At 38.0% G+C, this 16385-nt stretch overlaps 3 protein-coding genes and 1 pseudogene across 5 annotated transcripts; all 4 read left to right on the forward strand.

The window, feature by feature from the left end:
- The first annotated feature begins 813 nt into the window (after positions 1–813).
- Positions 814–2441, forward strand: LOC137735884 (very-long-chain 3-oxoacyl-CoA reductase 1). Of its 2 annotated transcripts, none has more exons than XM_068475238.2 (2): positions 814–1612; positions 1936–2441. In XM_068475238.2, exons 1-2 carry the CDS (start codon positions 996–998, stop codon positions 2267–2269), a joined length of 951 nt encoding a protein of 316 aa, XP_068331339.1. In that variant the 5' UTR covers positions 814–995; the 3' UTR covers positions 2270–2441. The 2 variants fall into 2 exon arrangements, with proteins under 2 accessions (XP_068331339.1, XP_088538440.1); XM_088682314.1 differs by having other exon boundaries at positions 842–1512; positions 1936–2074.
- Positions 2442–3473: 1032 nt separating this feature from the next.
- On the forward strand, positions 3474–5989 carry LOC137736598 (very-long-chain 3-oxoacyl-CoA reductase 1-like; annotated as a pseudogene).
- A 1675-nt stretch (positions 5990–7664) lies between these two features.
- Positions 7665–10066, forward strand: LOC137737517 (very-long-chain 3-oxoacyl-CoA reductase 1). Its single transcript, XM_068477028.2, has 3 exons — positions 7665–8535; positions 8741–8810; positions 9701–10066. The coding sequence occupies exons 1-3, from the start codon at positions 7898–7900 to the stop codon at positions 9956–9958; spliced, it is 966 nt and encodes a 321-aa protein (XP_068333129.1). The 5' UTR covers positions 7665–7897; the 3' UTR covers positions 9959–10066.
- Positions 10067–10963: 897 nt separating this feature from the next.
- Positions 10964–15842, forward strand: LOC137737229 (uncharacterized). 2 transcript variants are annotated; one of them, XM_068476654.2, is made up of 6 exons: positions 10964–11249; positions 11794–11861; positions 11947–13270; positions 13386–15128; positions 15217–15250; positions 15462–15842. In XM_068476654.2, the coding sequence occupies exons 1-6, from the start codon at positions 11126–11128 to the stop codon at positions 15607–15609; spliced, it is 3441 nt and encodes a 1146-aa protein (XP_068332755.2). In that variant the 5' UTR covers positions 10964–11125; the 3' UTR covers positions 15610–15842. The 2 variants fall into 2 exon arrangements, with proteins under 2 accessions (XP_068332755.2, XP_088539222.1); XM_088683096.1 differs by having other exon boundaries at positions 13386–15107.
- Positions 15843–16385: the final 543 nt, after the last annotated feature.

The following is a 16385-nucleotide window of genomic DNA, read 5'->3' on the forward strand; positions in this document are numbered from 1 at the left end:
TCACTCAGGAAATTTTTTTAATTGTGACGGGAATACAAATGGTACATCACGTGTTTTAATAGAAGTTATGAGAAATTTTATATTTTAAGTTATTATTTTAATAGAAGTTATGAGAAATTTTATATTTTAAGTTATTAATTTTTTTTAACATACATATCTCATCATTTGTATAATGACATATGATATGATGTACCTCATGCATCAGCCCCACTAAAAAATCTATGCTCACTCGGACCGGTGGTGCTTCTCGCGCACGGCTCCCGACTCTCGAGGCTTGGCGCCTCTCTATTGGTTTAAAGAAAAGGGGGGATTTCCGATGTAAGGCCCAGCAGTGGTTATGTCCCCACCACCATCAGTTTTGTTAAAAAAATAATGTTAGAAAAATTAAATTTGTAAATAAAATATCTAAACTAAATTATATTATCAACTTTTAAGTCATTTATAAAATTTTATAAATGACAAAAAAAAATTCTTTCGTAAGATAAACAACTTTTATAAGATAAACAACATTTTTGTCCATAAGTTGCAACCAGTTCTTGACGTAGGGATTGATTTTTCTTGTGACCCGTATGGCCACTTGTGAGGAAATATGTTGAAGAATAGGATCCCACATTAGTCATATAAAAAATAATAATAAACAATTAATATATAAAAATTTCCGCTCAAGTATCACTAAAACCTTTTGCGGTAATATCCAACAACTAATGTTAGTTGATTAAATTGAAACAACGTCAATATTATTGACGGTGGACCATGCTTCCGCCCACAGTCATAGAAGTATGGTTTTGTCACCCACTAGCGTTGCAATATCCAACTGCTTTCTTTTCATCCAATCCAACTAATTTCTTTTCATCCAACAACCTTTCTCTCTTCTGAATATCATACCTAATAGCACGGTCCCTTTTTTCAGCGACTCAAACTTGTCCTGCAGTCGATTTACAAAACGAAGTCCTTCATTTCAAAAGAGAAACTGATCAGTAGATTCAGTACCTACAATGGAACTGCATGAGCTTTTCATAGCGGCAGCAAGCACTTTAGGATTCATCTCTCTTTGCAAATCCTCCTTCAATTTTCTCAGGTGGGTATGGGTCATGTTCTTGAGACCCCCAAAGAATCTCAAGGAGTATGGCTCCTGGGCTCTCATTACGGGCTCTGCTGATGGTATCGGTAGAGCCCTTGCCTTCGAAATGGCTTCAAAGGGTCTTAACCTAGTCTTGCTTGATCGAAACACTTCAAAGCTTGAAGCTACCTCCAACGAATTACGTGAAAAATATGGTGGACAAATTGATGTTAAGAACATTGTTATGGACTTGTCCAAGTTTAGTGGGGAGGAAATAGCCGATGCCATACAGGAAGAGATAAAAGGGCTCGATGTCGGTATTTTGGTAAATAACGCAGGAGTGGCTTACAGATTTGGTAAGTTCCTCCATGAGGTGGATGACTTGGAGGTGATGGAGAGCATAAAGGTGAACATGGAGGCTGCGACGTGGATCACTAGGGCATTGCTTCCAGGTATGCTCAAGAAGAAGAAAGGAGCAATTGTCAATCTTGGCTCTGCCTCTCATGCGGTCCCTTCTTTTCCTCTATTCACTAATTATGCTTCTTCCAAATCGTGAGTTCATTTCATGCTTAATTCTTTCTTTTTTTTCCAATCAACATTCTGCTTCAAATTAATTTAAGTTGTGAAATTGGGATTAGGATTTGGGTGTATAGCGGTTCTTACCAAACTTCGTTTCATATTTTCATATCTCGTGGTTAGACGATTAGTATGTCTGTGCAAATATGTCTTGACCCTCTTGAAAATTAAGCCCAGTTAATTTTATGAACTTTCGATTTGAGAAAGTCTTCAGTATAACTGGTTATCTTTTGAAATGAACATTTTCTCGTATATTAAACCGCTTATATGATTAAGAATGTATGCGTCATGTTATATAGGTACCTTTCAATGTTGTCAAGAAGCATTAGTTTGGAATACAAGCAGCATGGAATTGACATTCAGTGCCAGATTCCTATGTTCGTGGCAACAAAGCTGACAATGGTTAAGGCAACTCCCTTCTTCTTCCCATCACCAGAGACGTACGGCAAGGCAAGCATGCGATGGATTGGCTATGAGCACCATTGTTCGCCCTACTGGGGGCACTCTGTGCAGTGGCTCATAGTACGTACATTGCCCGATGCGTTTGTGAGTGCTGTGTGTTTTTGGTACACCCTTCGGTTGCGAAAGATTGGCCAATTGAAAAGGATGCAACCAACAACACGAATACGATGAAACTCCATTGTGTACGTTCTTTGTTTTGGTTGAGATTGTGAGGTTTGTTAATTTGATGTGTATTTGGTTTGCAGTAATTAAGTAATAATATAATAAGAAGCAAATTCACAAAGGACTTATATGAATAGGAAAATTATTGTGAGTTATGGGAACATTGTCACGTTTTTTTTAATTTGGTTCGCACCAATCGGTTACTAAATTTAGACTTATGCATAAATTTGTCGTTCATTTATATTAGTTATATATAACACATGATGTGCTTTTATAAAACAAAACATGTGATGTGATATGATGTGATATTCATTAATTCAAGAAAATGTGTTTTTATTCTTTTATTTTTTATATTAAGAGCGAAGATTTATGCATCTTCGTAATAGACTAGCAAATTAAACTCGTCATTCATGATAATCAAATTTAAAATGTCTCATAATAATTAGAAAAATATTATTAAATCATAGTGCAATTGACGTGATAGTCACCTATTTTAGTAGCATCTATTATGTTTACTTGCAATTACCAATTGTAATGGTTTAAGCTTAATTAATTACAGCTACACCTCATACAACTCAATTGTTTTCTCACTTTGCAAGAGTTTTTAATGAATTAGTTAACGGAGTTGATGAAGGGGTAAGTTGCGACAAGAAATAGACTTTTGGAGGGTTAAGTGATACATTTTAAGTTTTATGAGACAAAGTGAGAAAACAATTGAGTTTAATCGAAGCCTAGCTAGCTGTAATCAAGCCAATATTTTACTGAGGAACCTTTCGAAAAAAATCATATTACCCTCGTGGCATTTGGCACACATTGCTAGTTGCACTGGCAACTAGAGTTTGCTACAAGTCTGCACCATTTTAGAAATGTCGTCTTGAATTGTTCTTGCCCGCGTCAAGCCTTCTTACTGATAAACTGTTAGGACCTTGGACTACATGGTAGTTAGGTGTTTAGCCTTTATGGCATTTTGTCTTTTCTTTTGTAAGAGTTGGTATCATTCAATCCAACGGTATGGGAAGCTGTGATGTGATCCAATCGTGGGCACTCCTTCTCTAGGGTTGTATAAGAACTAACTTTCACCATTTGGGAGAGTATGAATGAAAAATCGAATGTTTATTCCTTTTCCCTTTTCCTCTTATGAATTTTCCTTCTCGCTGACTGCTCCTACTATAAACCAGAAACCCTACCAAATTCTCTACTGGAATTGCTGGCAATGGAATTCCAACAATTTTTCCTAGTGGCAGAAAGCACTCTAGGGTTCATCTCTCCTTGCAAATCCTTCATCAATTTTCTCACATGGGTCTGGCTCATGTTCCTCAGACCCCCAAAGAATCTCAAGGAGTACGGCCCGTGGGCTCTCATCACTGGCCCCACTGACGGGATCGGAAAAACCCTAGCCTTCGAAATGGCTTCAAAGGGTCTTAACGTAGTTTTAGTTGGCCGAAACCCTTTGAAGCTCGAAGCCAACGCGCCAATGAAATGCACGAAAAATATGGTGAGAAAATTCACACCAAGGATATTGCCATTGATCTGGCAAAGTTTAGTGGGCTGGAAATTGCTGATGCGATGGGATTGATGTGGGCATTTTGGTAAATAATGCTGGGTGGCTTACCTAGGGTCGGCTCTGAGAATTTGGAGGCCCTAGGCGATCCTTTGAAGTAGGCCCTAAAATTCTCTGATTTCTGGTTCTTTGTATATTGATTTGTATAAAGAAGAATTCACTAAATACATAAAAAGTTCTATTTTCACATATAATATCATTAAAAATTAATATCAATAGAAGATAAATATACAAATATTATTTAAACATTACACGATTCACGTTTTTAGACACAAATGTACTAAATGTTTGCAGTCAATTTTTTAAGATTGAGAATGAAGAATAATAAAACTTGATGATCAAGAGAGTTTTAACAATAAAACTTGATTGACGAGTATAATAAATTCAACGCCAATTGTTTCTCTTGTGTTTTTTTTCTTCTAAAATCAACATCACACTAACGAATTGAATATTAAAATAATACGTTGAATAAAAATTTATTGAAAAGAAAAATATATAATTCAAAGTTTTGATTACCATAAAGTACAATCTTTAAGACCATATGATAGTTGGTTTAAACATTCAATAGAAATGGAGAGAATGAGAAGTTGAAAGAAAAAAGATTGCAAAGAGACTTGAGTTTTATAACTTTATATGCATTTGAACATATGGATTGGAAGTTGAACAAATGGATTGGCAGTAAATTTGAAAAACAAGAAAAATTAAGAAAAATCTAATGACTGAAAGGCAGCTTCATGTTTTGAACTTAACACCCCAAAGAAAAATGAAGCCAACATTTTCATTGCATTAACAAATAAATTATGATATTTCTTACTTTCTTTTATATTTATATGTTAATTACAGGATATAAAAAAAATTTGTGAACCCTTCCAAAGTGGGAGCCCTAGGCGGGCGCCTACTTGGGTTGCCCTGAAGGCTGGCCCTGGGCTTACCCTTATGCAAGGTTTTTTCATGAGGTTGATTTGGAGCTGATGGAGACCATTGTCAAGGTGAACATGGAGGCTGCCACGTGGATCACTAGGGCAGTGCTTCCAGTTATGCTGAGGAAGAAGAAAGGAGCAATTGTTAACATTGGTTCTGCTTCCTCTTGAGACACTCCCTTCTTACCCTCTTTACACTCTTTATGCTGCTTCCAAAGCGTGAGTTTTCTTGCTTAAAGTAGTTTAATAATTAAGCCTTTGTTTCATATATATATATATATATATATATATATATATATATATATATATATATATATTTTAAATTTTAATGATGGGTTACAATTAGATTAGCCTTATTATCAAACGTGGTTTAATGTGAGTGAATTGCTAATACTAGACGGTGATGGACAGAGTGACAGTCACACTTAAAAACTACTCACTCTCGAAAATATGCCCAATGTAAAATTTGTAACTTGTCACATAGATCCGGTATTGGCAGGTTCATGTATTGGCAGGTTCATATCTAAGTTCTCAAAGTGCATTAGTTTGGAATACAAGCGGCAAGGAATTGACATTCAGTGTCAGGTTCTAATTAATTCTTCCTTTTTTTTTCTTTTTTTTTTTTTAAGTTTTCTTGTTTATTCTTTTGGAATTCAGTGAAAATGGCTTTTTTCATTTGTGTAAATTTAAAGTATTGAGCCGTGGATATAAACCTCCAAATAGTTTTCATTTTGTGTGTTTTTTGCTATACATTTCCCCTACATCACTTTTCTAACACAACAACGAAATTAAAAGCTAAAAACGACATGGTTATAAAAAGACCTCTTAGATAAAATTGAGGGGGAAAAAAGATCACTTTAGGCTGCTGATTTACCAGTGATGATTTTCATTGAAAAAGATCGAATCCACGGAATTTATTTCACTTGTTTTCTAGGATTGTGGTATTTACGAAGTCCTCCATATAATCCCCTTGCATACGATTCAATGCAGATTCCTAGTTTGGTGGCAGCAAAGATGACAAGGATGAAGCCAACTTCCTTCTTCCTTGCATCACCAGAGAAGTATAGCAAAGCAAGCATGAGATGCATTTGTTATGAGCATCTGTGCATACCCTACTTGAGCCATTCTTTGCCGTGGTTCATAACAAATTCAGTGCCTGATGTGTTGTTGAATGCGATCATGTTCAAGTATTTCATTGGGATGCGAAAGAGAGGCCAATTGAATGAGTCACGAAACAAAACAATATAGCAACATAAACTGAAGGGGAAACTTCGGTAGGCTGTCTTTTTACACAAGTCAGGTCAGATCAAAATACATGGCTTCTCATGCACAAATTTTTCTCCAAAAGTGAAAGCTACGTTACGGATGACATGATCCTGATGCTTCTACACAAATGTGAACTACGTTACAGATGACATGCCTGATCTCCAGAAACTAATAAGAAAAGTTCATTGTGAGTTGCATTTGATGCCTTATTGAGGTACTCTTTAACTAGAGATTTATGATAGCATTACTATTTTTTTGGGTGCATAATTTACGGTAAGCTTGTTTTGTGCAATTACCTAGTTTGATGGGCAAAAAGCTTTTTGAACATCATGTTTAGAAACTATACTATTATAATCCTTTTCGGATGTGGAAAGACCAAAAATGGTTACAGCAGTCCCTTTTACTTCTTAAGCTGGATAAAGATTGGGCCATTCTGATAGCCACACATTTTAAGTGCCAATATAATGAACGAAATCCATGTCGATATAATTAAGCAAAAGATACAGATTCAACAAGTTATCCAAATCACAAGCGGACATGTAACTCAAGCAGTTCAGAATGTTTGTTTTATACTTGAAATCTTGTGTTTAATCTCGCACCTCTAATATTATTTGTACGGAAAAAAAAAAAAAAAAAAAAACTCGTTGGCCAAATTGTCATTGCATGTTCGTGCACGTTAATTAAATAATGCCCAAGTTTTATTTAGTCTACCCTCTAAAACTGTCCCCCAACTGCTTATAGCTGCAACAAATGAAGCAATTCTTAGATAGTATCGCCTGTAACAAGGTTGGCCTCGGCTTGACGTCAAACCACCACCAAACTTTGACTAAGTTGATAAAATTACATGTGCACTTGAAGTTCTTGATCGATTTTCTCCTTCCCACAATCGCTTGTATGTAATGAAAGAATTAACGATATTTTTTTTTAGTGTAGATGATATTTCTTCGTATGGTAAGTCGTGACATTCAAAAGTAATTTTTACACCTCATTTTATGTGACCAAAATGATCACTAACTTTATTGATTTTTTGCATAAATAAACTTCAAATAATGATTGAAAATTAAAAATTTTGTTTGCCAAAGTTGTAAACACCCAATTATCGAAATCATTGTACACACGTTGTTGTTTGCCAAAATCATTTCTTCAAATAGGGAATTTTGATCTCTCTCTAATTAAACCCTAACGTAAACCAAACTCAAGGAAATTTCCTTCACTTGGACAAAACACAGTAAAATGTAATTGTCTTTTCCTGAAACGATAGATTTTTTCATATAATGGAAAAATAATGTAACACATTAACTTTTCCTGAAACGATAGATTTTTTTCATATGACGGAAAAATAATGTAACACATTAAAGTATCATAATGCAACTAATTGAATATTTAAAATAAAAAACCTCGATTACTTATATTAAGACATTTAAGAGACTTATTGAATCCGATAAACAGGGACTTGGATTGTCTGTCCTTCCCATCTCATACTCTTTTTATCCCCTCTTATTTCTGCGGTCAAGGTTAAACTACGTCAACATTTTATATTGATTTTTTTTATAGAAATAATAAAAAAAAAAGTAATGAGAATATAAAATATTAACATGTCTTAATCGAAACTGGACAAATTGGATAGTATAAAAAAGGTATGGAATGGGAGGGCAGAGAAGCCAGTCCAGTTAATTGGCGTGATTTTCCGCTCATCTACTTCGTCCAACTTTTCATCTCTATCAGTTTCAGACGCTTCTATAAATTTAATCCCACCATTCACTCCCTGCTATGTCCTTCTTCCTCACGCCACTCCCTCCTCTCTCCCCACTACTTTAATTTCCAAAAACCCAAATCTCAGAGTTTCGCCATTGTCGTTTCAGAACTCGGATCCAAAGCAAAAAAACAAACATGGAATTCTGCTTATTCGAGCACCTCAAGGCTCAGCCTTTCTGGGTTCTTGTGCTCTTCACTCTCGGCTCTTTCTCTCTCCTCAAACTCTCCCTCTCTCTCCTCCAATGGGTCTACGTCAATTTCCTCAGACCCGCCAAGAATCTCAAAGAGTACGGATCTTGGGCACTCGTCACCGGACCCACCGACGGCATTGGCAAGGCCTTCGCTTTCCAACTGGCCCGGAAGGGGCTCAATCTGATCCTGGTCGGTCGGAATCCGGACAAGCTCAAGGACGTGTCGGACGCTGTCCTGGCCAAGTACGGCAAAACCCAGATCAAGACCGTCGTGGTCGACTTCACGGGCGACCTCGACGACGGCGTCAGGCGCATTCGGGAGACGATTGAAGGGTTGGATGTGGGACTTTTGATTAACAACGTTGGGATTTCGTACCCGTATGCTCGGTTCTTTCATGAGGTGGATTCGGAGCTGCTGAGGAACTTGATTAAGGTTAATGTCGAAGGCACTACGAAGGTTACTAAGGCTGTTTTGCCCGGCATGGTGGAGAGGAAGAAAGGTGCTATTGTAAACATTGGGTCGGGTGCTGCTATTGTGATCCCCTCGGATCCTTTGTATGCTGTTTATGCAGCTACAAAAGCGTGAGTATTTTGCACCTATTATTCTACTTATTTTTTAATTAATTCATGCCGTATTGGAGGAGGGAGAATGAAACTCGGAGTTCCGGTTTAGAGGTGAATGCTCTTGACCAACTGAGCTGTGAGCCCACTCCTTCGCGGTGTTTCGCACATTGTTGTTTCTCTTCTTGGATCCATATGTGCTTATTGTTCAGGTGATTAATTTCAGGTACATCGATCAGTTCTCTAGGTGCCTCCATGTGGAATACAAGAAAAGTGGGATTGACGTGCAGTGCCAGGTACTGTTTCTGCACTTTTTTTATTTATCAATTTTTTTTAAGAAAAACTAATGAAAATATTTTGAAAATTTTGAGTTTTAACCTAAATGACAAAAATATGTTGTAAGTGAATAGTATCAGGAGTGACTTTTTAGAGTAAAAATGTCATTTTTCGTTAAAATGAACAATACCAGGAGTGTTTCGTTAAAACTCATTTTTTTTCTTTCTATAATTGGAAATGCTAACTAGCTCCCTCAGTAAAGTTTTCAGATTTTCGGATAATTGATCCGCGATTTGTTTGGCAAATAAAAAAATTCATTTGATCCATAACTTTGACATTATGTAAATTGTAAATAATTGAAGCTTAACTGAGCCAACTCTCAAATTATATAGAAAGTTGCAGTCATGTGTTGTTGCACAAAGTGGGTATCCTTATGCAGTGAAATACAGAGTGGCTCTTCCTTGCCAAAGTGTTTCTTCATGCCCTCATGGACTTTACAATTTACTTGGAAAATATCAGGATCTTTCCCATGCTGCATATATAGGAAATGAACGTCATGTATGATCTGATTGTATCTCAGGTTTATGTATATATAGGAAATGTAAAAACCATCTTTCAGATGTGATTGGCAATGAAACTGATGTAAACACAAATTAGAATTGGACCGATTGTGAAAGGCAGTCAGCGAGGATGTCAGTCGCTCGAGTGTATTATATATCTAACCTCCAAATGTCGAGATATAGCTGAACACCGAGCAGAACTCATATGTCCTGATTCTGTGTATGCATATTGCCGTAGTTTGGCAGCTGATCTTTTTGAGCATTGGATGCTTGCCGCTACGGATGATTGTTAGTATTCACTTTGCTTTGAGTTGTTTAGGTTATAAAAACTAAGAAGTTTCTCTTTGCAGGTTCCATTGTACGTGGCAACAAAGATGGCATCTATTAGGAGGTCTTCCTTCTTTGTACCGTCAACTGACGGCTATGCCCGGGCAGCTTTGCGCTGGATAGGCTACGAGCCTCGTTGCACTCCTTACTGGCCGCACACTCTACTCTGGGGTTTGGCATGCTCATTGCCGGAGTCTGTTGTTGACGCATGGCGTCTGAGATTCTGCCTGGGGATTCGAAGGAGGGGACAACTGAAAGATTCTTCCCGGAAGCAGGAATAAATGATGGAATGCTTAGATTTTATTTCTGTTGTATGTTTTGAAATTCCATGGTCCTTGTTGTCTGGAGATGTTTACAAAAGAAAGAAGCTATTGTTTCACTTGGCCCTATTTATTCTTGTTAATGCCTTCAACTGCTCTCTAGTGATATAGTCACATTGAGGATCCATTTTTAATTCAATCCGACTGACGAGAACAAATTAATTGAAGCACTGCCCGTCCCGCGTTTTATCAACTATAGGCTTGCCAAGTTGAAAAGTTATCAAAACTTGTGCGTTGGTGGGGAGGAAGAGGATCCTCTTTGGACCCAATTCTACCGGATCCTTCTTCTTTAAAGCCGAGTCGGCTTCGTGCTTTCTCGGAGTCGGCGTCTTTCCGGAGCTAGTTTTCGGCAATGTCGTAATAGTCGTCGACGACTCATGGTTCTGAAGTTTCTTGAAAACAAACAATAAAAGTGAAGAAGAAGACTCATAATTGAAAAATAAAGGATTATTGAACAAGAAGAGCTGAAGGAGACGAGGAAGCAGAAGAAAAAATGCTGAGAAAAAAAGGAGGATCTAGAGGGATTGGATCCGGAGAGGATCCTCTCCTCGTTGGTGAGACTTATATGGGACAGATTTACTCTTACAGTGAAGTTCCGGTCTAATAGTATAATGTCATGTACGTCTTCATATGTCACTGTTACTGGACTGGAACGCCAAGTGACGATGAACATGTTCTACGTTGCTCGTGATTTTAGTATTATTTATTAGACACATATCCTCTATGAGGGGAAATTTTTTATTTTTTCTGGTTGACGACGAGGCATAAGCCCAAAGGAAAAGAAAAATAAAATTACTAATCTCTTTGTTATTCTCCATTTTATTTTGTCATTGAGAAAAAAATAGAAAAGGAAGTAAGTTAAGTTCACAGTTGAAGGTAAGTGTTACTAAAGAATCTGGCCTATCCTTTTCTCCATTTTGGGCTTGAAGCCCACTGTTTCAGGCCCGTCACGTATACCCGCCCTTTGCATACGCCTTGAGCGCGGTGCGCAGCTTATTTACCCCAGAACTTGTACGGAGTACAGACCTTCTGTTGCCGCCATTGAAATACCTCTCTGTAGACGAGCTGGTATGTGGGTTTCCTGCGTTTTCAAATTTTAACTCATAGGAAGTTACTGGGTCGAAACCAATGGGGAAGCAGAACTCGAGTTTGGTCTCCGATGCGGCGGAGGCCACGGTGTTCGTCGACACCAGCCTCGGCACCCACCTCGCCATCCCCGTCGACCCCAACGCCACCGTTTCCGCACTCAAAAGTAATATTATCCCATCCCTTCTCTTTCAGAGTTTAGTCTGATACTGTTTTTTAGCTCCCATTCAAAAAATTTAATCGCTTTTGTTCTTTTTCTGGGTAAAGAATGCTGCTTTGAATAATTATTACCAAATTGGAAACATTAGGTGTTAATGTTTATGCATTTACATTTTGTTCAGCTCCAAATACCCAAATGAATGCTTTGTTTTCGGGTTTTAAGAGTCTTAGAAATCGCAAGGTGGATTGTAGCTCGAGTGGTTTAGAGACTTTATCTTGCAAATAAGGTGATGAGTGCGAACCCCCCATCGCGTAATATTGCTTGTATAAAAGAAAAAAGTGATCTTAGAAATCTATAGGAAGATACTTTTATACCACGACTTTTCGTATGATTGAAGGAGTTTGGTGTTTATGGTCGTTGATGTGATTCACTTAACATCTACGTTGTTCCATTAGTTATCATCTTCCGCTTTTTTTTTTTTTACCATGATTACTCGAATGTGCGATTTTTATGTACTGTGAATGATTGTGTGAATGCCTTCGCTCTGCAGGGAAAATAGAACATGAACATCTATTGTGCTTTAATAACGTGGGGAGAATCGAGGTTGAAGCTCTAAAGGTTTGTTTTTTTTCTTAGTGAACTGTTAATTTACTTTCTCTGAAATGTTGCGTTTGGTATTGAGGATTACTTGTATGCCTGGTAGGTAAAACGCAAGGGATTCTTTTATCACCTATCAGATTCCATGGTTGTTAGAAATGCTTTCAGGGTCAAGATGAACTGGTTTGTTTCTGCCGATGCTAAAGGTGTTGCGGGGAAAAGATTGTCCAATTTTAATGATTCAAAGCCATTGCTACTTGAGGGGAGCAAACGTGCAGAGGAGAAAGTTACTATTGTCGACCAGAATGGTTCAGTTGATTCTGCTGGAGAAACTTCAAAACAATTGGATATAAGGTTCAAGAGTTCCGATAATGATCATTGCACAATTTCATTTCATGACACAACCAATCGTCTAGAACCTGAAATACAGGAGGACCACAGCTTACATAGCAAGGGATACATAGTTCCCAAAACACAAGAATGCAAGGAAGATGGCTCAAGGAAAAAAAGTGATGTCCAATGCAACGCCTCTTCGGAAAAAGCTTTTCCTGCTGAAAAGAAAAGACTACGCAAGACTAAGCAGAGAAATGAAAAAATAGTGCAGTTAAAAGAAGACAGCGTTTCAGTTCTTGGCTTTGGTAAAGAACAGTCGCAGACAGGTATTATACGTCCTGAAAATTCATCAGGCAATCAGAGTAGAGATGTTATATGTGATGTGACTATTGGAAAGAAGACTACTACCAGTAAAGATGTTTCACAGGATATGGTGGCTGGAAACAGAAACACTACAGAAGAACCTTGCAGGAGTTCGTCTTCTAGTATGGATAACAGGTCAGATTCTGGAATTCGTAGGACTACTGTTGCATACAAGCACACTGAAGTTCTTGGAAAACACATTGAGAGCAGGGAGAATACATCTAAGCATGGCAGTCTTGCGGTCTCTGATACAGAAGTGGATGATGCTTCACTATCTCAGCCTGCTGCAAAGAAAAAGCGGAAGCTTGCAAGCATATCTCGTCTTGAGGATTCACTGAAAGAAAATGATAAAGTGACCTCCAAGCCAGAGATTGCATCTGAATTCTCTTTGAGGGACAAACAGAAAAATGCAAGTTCTATCTTAGGTGGTTTAACTGCCGAATCTTCAGATTTGTTGACCAACAGTTCCAGAAAGAAGAAGAAAAATAGAAAGATTTCACCAAATTCTCTTGATCAAGTAGTTGCTGCAGCTCCTTCTGGAAGAGATGTTATAGAAGAGACATCTGGTGCTGCTGCTGCTTCAGGAAGTAATGATAAAAATTCAGGTGGAGAAGACTATGTTGCTTCTAATAATGAACAAGGTACACGTGAACTTAATGGAATCTCTCAGAAGGGAAATCACTGTGCTCCTGTCCAAGACTTGTGGGAAAATTCTGGAGTATCCTCTTCACTAGGTAAGTTTTGTTTGCTCTATAAGTGATCAGATATAGATTTTTTTATTCCTTTCTAACTGAAGTTTGGATGGAAAAACGGGCCTTTTGTCTAAGATTACTGCTTTTTCTTTTATAGATGGTAATAATACTGCCGATGCTGGTAATGTGGAAAGCAAAAGTGTTACAGCTGAAGAAAAATGGGACGGCCATCCTCCCCCTGTCTTCAAAGTTCCCATTGAAGGTGTAACTGATTCTGCTCAAAGAGTTGGAGAGGGGAGAGAATCAATACAGAGAAAGGATTCTGAATTGGTGAAATCTGAAAAGAAACAGTTGCCTGGTCAGGTTAAGACAGATAAGAATGATACAAAAGTAATTGTGACATCTGAATTGTTGGATGTGAATGGAATTAACACCCCTAATAACACCATTAAGAAGAAAAAGAAAACCAGAAAAACCAAGGGTTCTATTGGAGAAACTTCAGTTGAATCAGGTGCAGAACACATTAAAGGGTCTGAGAATGGCGGCCTTTCGTTGGATGAACCTCATGAGGCTGTACATGGTGAACATGCTAGTGATAAAGCTAAGGAAGAGGAAAGTAATATTTCTAAGAAAAATGGGACAGATGTGTCAGAAAAAGAAACAGAGAGTTCTCATATCGTTATGAAAACTGATAAACTTGGTCACAGTGAGGTGGGGACCCTGGAGCAAAATGGCAAACCTCAAGAAAATGAAGAAAGTATGGAGCAGAATGTCAAAAAGAAATCTAAGAGGAAAAGGAGTGCCATGACAAAAGACATCCCAAATTTGCAAGCTGAAGCACAAAATGTTGGTCACCAGGTTCCAGCACCGACAACTGATAAGTCGGAAAAAAAAACTCCCATTGAACAATCAAATGAGAAAGCTCTGGAATCTGATAAGGGTTATGGCATGGAAACTGATTCGGTCCCTGCTCGGTCCAAATCCAAGCGTATTGAGCCTACTAAAGTTCATTCTCATGCACTAGAACATATTTCCGATGGGAGGCCTCTTGAAGCTAGCGTAACTGGTAACCCTCCTGAAAATGGATGCTCTAATGAGGCTGATAAGAACACGGAAGTTTCCTGTGAAGGCAATAAGGTCAACTTTGACAAGCATCAGATGCCTAGCCTAGGCCAGCATGAAGTTTCTGTCTCTGGAGAAGTGCACACTGAGGTGACTAGAACAAACAGAACAGATGATAAGACAAAAAAGAAGCGAAAAAAGCTTGATGTGCAAAGTGTTCCTTCGCCTGATCTGCAAGGTTCACTCAAGTCTAATGAGAACCAAGGGATTGATGGAAGGTCTGAAGCTGGCAACACTAGCTCCATACAACCGCAAGGATCATCATCCAAGGGTGATGACCTTATGCCTCACCCTCAAAAGAAGGTTTCGAAGAAAGTTCCTAAAACTGGGACCAAAGCCCCAACACCTGATAAGTCTGATAAGATGAATTCCATTTCTCAAGCAGCTGGAAAGCACAGTGGTGCCAAAGTTTCTGGGACCGATATTCATACAGGGAAAAAGAATGATTCTTCAGCCGTATTGAATTCTAAATTGGAAAAATCAAGCAGTAAACCTCACCAAAATAAAATGGATAACAAGCGTCAATCAGGTGTCAACCGAAATCGTGTGGCCAGTGGGAAACCTTATGGTATTGATTATGGGGAAGTTGTAAACAGCCCAGAAAAGAGGAAGAGCTCAACTACACCAAGGAAAATTTTCAAGGATAACGACAGTAGTGGGAGTTCTGAAGATGAAGATAAAGAACTTTCAAAAGCCAGCACCCAAACCCCATCAGATTATTCGTCATCTGGCTACTCAGATGGGGAAAGCAATGCAGGTATGAGCACGCCAAGAAGCGGTAAGTTGAAGAAGAATTCATGTCTTGGATGTTTACACCCACCGCAGTTTTCATGATTTCGTTGTCTGATACTTTGCATTTTCCACAGGAAAGGCTGGTGGGGGAAGCGTCATAAAATCATGGTAAGTTTGTTAGCAACAACTTTGTACCTTTCACTTAATTCTCTTGTTCTGTTGCCATAAGAAGATTTGTTTTTTCTTTTTGAGTAACTAAAAGGGAAATGTAACGGGGATTGATGTTTGCTAAGAACCACGGAGCACTGTTATTTTTATACTGAAATGTTCGTCCTCGTCGATATCTGAGCCTTTCGTTTATTGTTTCATTGTGGAGCAGCACTTCCGGCATGAAGGACTTGAATTGGGATGAGTTGGCTAAAAGTTCAAGCACGTTCAAGAAGGCGAAACTTACGGCGTCTCAGGCACAACTGGAGGAGGACAGCGAGCCCGTTGAATTCGTTCCCGACAGTCAGCCTATATCATAGTCATTGAACTGTCGTCGATGTTTTCAAATTCTCTCCAAGTCCTTGAGATTATTTTGTTTTCGACTTTTACGCATTTTGTCTCTCCTCTTTTGGAACCCTTTCAGCTGTATGTGTGCAGCAGTTTTATCATGAATCAGAAGGGTCCAAATCAACCTTGATGTTTTATGCTTACTAGGCTTAAAAATCCAAATACTCCAAGCATAACGTGATCAATCTATCTCATCATTCACATACCCATATTGGACAACAAATTTGATGTTTAAGATGGCAATATTCGACCTATTTAACAATGTACATGCTACAATCTACAACTTATTATCACGTATATTGAAGTAATACTAGCCAAACAATGGGAGTGACTTACCATGTTTATTTTTGCCTTTTCCACCGTATATATAAATGAAAGAAGAATAAAGAGATAAAAATAAGTTGATTATCAGAGGACATGATGAAGAAATGAAATATAAACTTAATTAATTAAAACAAAAGAAAATACTGCAAATTAATGAGACAGCTATGTACCCTGTAAGACCATATTTTGACTAATTTGATTCTCATGCGACACTACAAGCTATATTTATAGAAACCCTAATTTAAAAAGGCTAGGCCCAAAACCAAATAATAAAATAAATAGCTAATTTTTCAACAATCCCGTCAAACTCATGGCCCTACACGGGGCTCGTTTATTAAGTGTTTTTCTTATGACATAAATTGCTTTTAGAGAAAATATTTTTTGGTTCCAATAGCACTTGGAGTGCTCCCTTCAAGAAGCATTA

Source organism: Pyrus communis, chromosome 13 (assembly GCF_041283825.1).
Source record: "Pyrus communis isolate YQ-2024b chromosome 13, ASM4128382v1, whole genome shotgun sequence".
NCBI lineage: Eukaryota > Viridiplantae > Streptophyta > Magnoliopsida > Rosales > Rosaceae > Pyrus > Pyrus communis.

Bases quoted from the DNA above. Each gene is read 5' to 3' on its own strand.
- LOC137735884 (XM_068475238.2), top strand. From the start codon at position 996: ATGGAACTGCATGAGCTTTTCATAGCGGCAGCAAGCACTTTAGGATTC. The intron at 1,613-1,935 runs GTGAGTTCATTT...CATGTTATATAG, and splicing joins AATTATGCTTCTTCCAAATC to GTACCTTTCAATGTTGTCAA.
- LOC137737229 (XM_068476654.2), top strand. From the start codon at position 11,126: ATGGGGAAGCAGAACTCGAGTTTGGTCTCCGATGCGGCGGAGGCCACG. The intron at 11,250-11,793 runs GTAATATTATCC...TTCGCTCTGCAG, and splicing joins CACCGTTTCCGCACTCAAAA to GGAAAATAGAACATGAACAT. The intron at 15,129-15,216 runs GTAAGTTGAAGA...CATTTTCCACAG, and splicing joins TATGAGCACGCCAAGAAGCG to GAAAGGCTGGTGGGGGAAGC.
- LOC137737517 (XM_068477028.2), top strand. From the start codon at position 7,898: ATGGAATTCTGCTTATTCGAGCACCTCAAGGCTCAGCCTTTCTGGGTT. The intron at 8,536-8,740 runs GTGAGTATTTTG...GATTAATTTCAG, and splicing joins GTTTATGCAGCTACAAAAGC to GTACATCGATCAGTTCTCTA. The intron at 8,811-9,700 runs GTACTGTTTCTG...TTCTCTTTGCAG, and splicing joins GGATTGACGTGCAGTGCCAG to GTTCCATTGTACGTGGCAAC.